General features: G+C 42.6%; 1 protein-coding gene across 1 annotated transcript; it reads left to right on the top strand.

Annotated features, from left to right (window-relative positions):
• The first annotated feature begins 296 nt into the window (after positions 1-296).
• LOC101637226 (40S ribosomal protein S3a-like) lies at positions 297-1,171 on the top strand. The gene is made up of 2 exons (XM_012727071.1): positions 297-855; positions 1,134-1,171. Exons 1-2 carry the CDS (start codon positions 297-299, stop codon positions 1,169-1,171), a joined length of 597 nt encoding a protein of 198 aa, XP_012582525.1.
• Positions 1,172-5,489: the final 4,318 nt, after the last annotated feature.

Here is a 5,489-nt window from a genome sequence, read left to right on the forward strand (position 1 = left end):
GTACCTAATGACATGACTTTATTGGGAGACAGATTCCTTACAGAGGTAATTAAGTTACCCTGATTGGACCCTGATCCAATCTGACTAGTGTTATTCTATGACAAGATTTGGACACAGTCACAGACAGAAGGAAGACAATGTGAAGACACAGGGAAAAGGTCGTCTACAAGCGGGCCCGAAGTATATCCTTCTCTCAGCCCACAGAAGGAACCAAACCTGTCATAACTTTGATCTGTGACTAAAGGCCTCCATAGCTCTGGACAGTAAATGTCTGCTCTGTAGACATCCAGCTTGTGATGCGTTGCTACGACAGCCCCAGCAAGCCCATACAGCTACAGAATACAAATTCTTCAGCTGTCTTGTGTCTGTCTGAGCAGCACCATAGTAGCTGGAAAAAACAAACAACTATGAAAGGGGACCAAAAGAGAGTCAAGAAGAAAGTTGATCTATTTCCTAAGAAATATTGCTATGATGTGAAACTGTCAGCTGTGTTTAACGCAAGCAACATTGGAAAAACACTAGTCATGAGAACTCAAAGATCCAAGATGGCATCTGATGGACTTCAGGGTTATGTTTTTGAAGTAAATCTTGCTGACGTTCAAGATAATGAAGTTGCATTTAGAAAATTCAAGCTAATTTCTTTAGTTATTCATGGCGAAAACTATCTGACTAACTTTTATGGCATGGATCTTATCCAAGATAAAATGTGCTATGTGGTCAAAAAATGGCTGACCATGAATGAGGCCCATGTTGATGTCAAGACTGTTGGTTATTTGCTTTATCTATTCTGTGCTGAAAATAGTAAAAAACACAACAATCAGACACATAAGACCGCAGAAGCTCAGCACCAACAGGTCCCTTAAAAATCCTGAAGAGGGCCCTCCCTGGTGGCGCAGCGGGTTAAAGCACAGCACTAAGAAGCTAAAGCCACTTCCACATGAGCTCGAACCCCGCCTGCCTCGGAAGTGACCACATGGCGTGGCAGACCTCTCCTGACCCGCCCACTGATCCCCTCAGCAGTGTACTTCGTCGATCTGGCTGTTCTGCTCCCCACTCTATCCCTGGTGAATCCTTTCACCGCCCCTGCACCTCTGGCTTGTACCCCAGTTCTGTATGCATAAATAAATAAATCTTTAAAAAAATCCTGAAGAAGATGGAAATCATCACCTGAGAGGTACAGACATGACTTGAAAGAGGTGGTCAATAAATTGATTCCAGACACATTGGGAGAGATATAGAGTTGCATGCCAACCTATTTACCTGCTCTATGATTGTCACTGTTACAAAAGTGAAATGCTGAAGAAGCCCAAGTTGGAATAGGGAAAACTCAAAGAGCCTCACAGTGGTGGTAATAATTTCAGAAAAGCTACTAGGAATGAGATAGGGGCTGGAGTTGGATGAGTTGATGGCTATGAACCAGCAGTTGAGGAATCTGTTTAAAATTAAGACTTTCAATGGTGACAAATAAAAAGTTTTACTTGTGATGTTAAAAAAAATGTTCTAAGCTTGGAACCCAGAGACCTTCAAACCGTGGTTCCAAATGCTGCTTTGGTCTGCTCTTCTCCTTTATAATCTGTGACCACCCAAAGCTCACGTGACATCACTTGCTCTCCCACCCACTCCCACAAGCATGCCTTTGCTTAGGTCATTATTACTTGGAATGACCTTGGCCTGTGGCCATCTACTTATCCTTTAGAGTCCATCTTAAACACCACGTGCTTTATAAAGATTTCCCTGAGTCATCCACTTAGAAACTCTGAGGTCACCAGACAATGCTGGGTTTGAATCTAACTCTCCTTTTCACTGGCTGTGTGGCCTTGAAAAAGATATGGAAATTCTCAGTTTTCCATGAACATAACAAAAGTACCCACATTATTCATTATTTGTTCTAAGGATTGCATGAGATGATGCGTGCAAGGCACTTAGCATAGTGCTTGGCACAAATGAAGCATTCTGCAAATGCAAGCTTTGTTTTCTATTATTTTCTAATATCTGAGCCCCAGTGACATTTTCTAGAAGGTTCTCCTATGCCACTTACCACATTCTGTCTTGTCCTGTTAGGGAATTAATCACTTACATTGTACTGACTTAAAACAATCATTCGGACTTTCCCTGGTGGCGCGATGGGTTAAAGCACAGTGCGATGAAGCTATCGGAAGCCACTGCAGCCAGGGAGCTGACCCACATGTTGTGGCAGACCTCTCCTAACCTGCCCGATCCTCCCCTCAGCAGTGTATTTCAGGCAATCTGCTGTTTTGTTCCCCACTCTGTCTCTGGTGAATCATCTTACCACCACCACCCCACACCGCATCTCTGGCCTGTCCCCAGTCTTGTATGCATAAATAAATAAATCTTTAAAAAAATAACAATCATTCACCATCTCCTGTAGAACCAAAGGAAAGCTATGAATCTGTCAGTCGGCACTACTGCATCTGGGTCACGTGAGTTTTCCACTGAGGAGTGAAATGGGGCTTCAGAGTGCACACCTGGTGACGCTGTCCCTTCAGTTCCTTAGAATATCAACTTTGCAACCCTACTCTGCTTCCTACGATGGAGAAGCCCAAGACTTTGGTCTTGAAGGCTACCCAACAGGTTTTCCTACCAAAATCATCTTTAATGAACTTATATTGAAGAAACTGTTAATATATCACAAAGTCCTTTGTCAGTAAGAAACTCAGCATCAGACAAACCCGGACTTTATTCCCAATGTCACTGCTGTAAGCTGTACATGTCTAACTTAAACCAATGATTTGACCTCTCTAGGAGTCATTTCCCTTATCTCTAAGTTAAATAACAATCCTGGAGAAACGTTACCTGTGAGGGTTAAAAGTGGTGGTGTGGGGAAAGAGTGGAACAACTTGGCACTCTATGAAAGATGCCATTATCATCGTATTTGGTATCACTCATAGATCATAAACACCTTATGGAAAATATGTCCACAGAAAAGACTATACATAAGTTCGTTGCATTAAGTTCTGAATTTTTTAAGTAAACAACCCTGAAGTGCTTATATTCACAACATTTATCTTAAAAAAAAAAAAAAAGCATGTTTCCATCTGCATTCAGTTTGATCAGAGAAGTCTGATTGTTTGGGTAAGAATAAATTTAAGTACAACACTAACAAATAAAATGTCTTTTTTTCATATCAGTTTGCTATTCATGAAGTGTTAACTATTGATTGGCTTGTTTTATTTAAGTTTCTTTCATTTTCACAGGAGAAAATATGACCACTTGAGACTTTGTCTTTCTAAGTGATAATGGTCCCATCTGTTAACATGAACTAGCCTCTATTTCTTAAAAAAGATTTATTTATTTATGCTTACAGAACTGGGGTACAGGTCACAGGTGCAGGGGCAGTGAGAGGATTCACCAGATACAGCGTGGGGAGCAGAACAGGCTGACTGACAAAGTACACTGCTGAGGGGAGCAGCGGGTGGGTCAGGAGAGGTCTGCCACGCCATGTAGATCACCTCTGGGGCAGGGATCGAACTCATGTTGAAGTGGTTTTAGCTTCTTAGCACTGTGCTTTAACCTGCTGCACCACCAGGGAGGACTGAATTAGCCTCTATTTTTAACATCCCTTTTTTAATATTTGACATTGCCAATGTCCTCTCCTCTCACAGGACTTTGAGAGCAAAAAAGACTTTGTGCTGTAATGGTACAAAGGCAGGCGGAAACTAGCCTGAGCAGGCAGTATGAGTAGATAGTATGGGGGAGATGATTGGCTACAGAGTTCCAGGGGTCCATCTGTGTGAAAAACCAATGCTCCCAATTTTTTTTTTTCAAACCTTGCTGGATAAGGGTAGGAAAAAAGAAAAACAACAAAAATGGTACTTCCAAGCTCCAAGACATTCCTTTCTAGAAAGGGCAAAGCTGCCAGTGTTCTTTAAACCCAACTCTTCCTTTGTTCTGGAAAAATATACCCAATGGACCTGTTCCAAATGAACTGCTTCTGAAATGGAGATGGGAATTCTATTTCCTTTTTTAGAGCTGATAATGTTAAAAGTACCTTCTATCTGAAGCTGAGCTACATCTCGATAGACAAGAATACTTTGGGAGAGGGCCCTCCCTGGTGGCATGAAAGGTTAAAGTACAGCACTCCGAAGTTATCACCAGCCACTTCAGCACTAGGCTCGATCCAGGGAGGTGACCCACATGGTGCAGCAGACCACTCCTGTCTGGCCCGCTGCTCCCCTCAGCAGTGTATTTCAGTTGATTTGCCTGTTCTGCTCCTCATTCTGTCTCTGATGAATCCTCTCACCCCCACACATCTGGCCTGTACCCCCGTTCTTGTATGCATAAACAAATCTTTTTTTAGGCATATTTTTTGGATAAATTATACCTCAATAAAATTGTCTAAAAATAAAAAAAGAGGGCCCTCCCTGGTGGCACAGTGGGTTAAAGCGCAACACTAACAAGTGAAAGCCACTTCAGCATGAGTTCGATCCCTGCCCCAGAGGTGACCCACATGGTACAGCAGACCTCTCCTGATATGCCTGCTGCTCCCCTCAGCAGTGTACTTTGTCAGTCAGCCTGTTCTGCTCCCCACTCTGTCTCTGGTGAATCCTCTCACCTCCTGCACTTCTGGCCTGTATCCCTGTTCTGTATGCATAAATAAATAAATTGTTTTAAAAACTATAAAAATAAAAAAAGAGAGAGAGAGAGAATGCTTTGGGTGAATGTGTCTCTCATGAAAGTGGAAGATGCCTCAGTGTCAGTTCCCTACCTGCTTCTCTGGACTCTTTTTTAGGTCTTGTGATTAGAAGAATGAGTCAGAAGTACATCAACTCTTTTCAGACAAGGTTTTAAAAGATTCTATGAGAAAGAGGAGCTGCTTTAGGGTCCTGATGATGAAATGGTAGAGCTAGGAAAAGGATCATTCTCTTGCCCTTCTCATGCATTCATTCCTTCCTTCTTGTATCAAAAGCCTAATTTGCACTATGCACTATGCTAAGTGTTAGAGACATAGACCCAGTCAATCAGATATTCTATACTCCTTTCTTCACACTTCTTCCATACTGGTGGTGTATTCACTTTCTCTTGTTGCATAACAAATTATCCCCAAAGTGAATGGCTGGAAACAACAAATATTTATCTCACAGTTTCTATGGATCAGAAATCTTGCCGAGGTTTAGCTAGATGCTTCTGGCTGAGGTCTCTCCCCATCAACTTTGTAATCAAGGTGTCTGCCAGGACTGCAGTCACCTCAAGGCTTGATTAGAAAAGGCTCTGCTTCCAAGCTCACTCACATGGGCCTGGCAAGGCCCAGATCCTCCTTGGCTGTTGACCAGAAGCATCCGTCCTTTGCCATATGGATCTCTGCACAGGGTTATTCAAAAGATGGTAGCTGGCTTCTCCCAGAATAAGGGCTCAGAGAGGGAAAGAGGCAAGAAGCATGCTGTGGTCTTTTGTGACCTGATCTCAACAGTTACATCCCATCACTTTCATGAGATTCTGTTCATTAAAAGTCACTGGGTTGAGTCACATGC

The sequence above is a fragment of the Condylura cristata genome, unplaced genomic scaffold (genome assembly GCF_000260355.1).
Source record: "Condylura cristata isolate star-nosed mole 26May11 unplaced genomic scaffold, ConCri1.0 scaffold00019, whole genome shotgun sequence".
Classification (NCBI taxonomy): domain Eukaryota; kingdom Metazoa; phylum Chordata; class Mammalia; order Eulipotyphla; family Talpidae; genus Condylura; species Condylura cristata.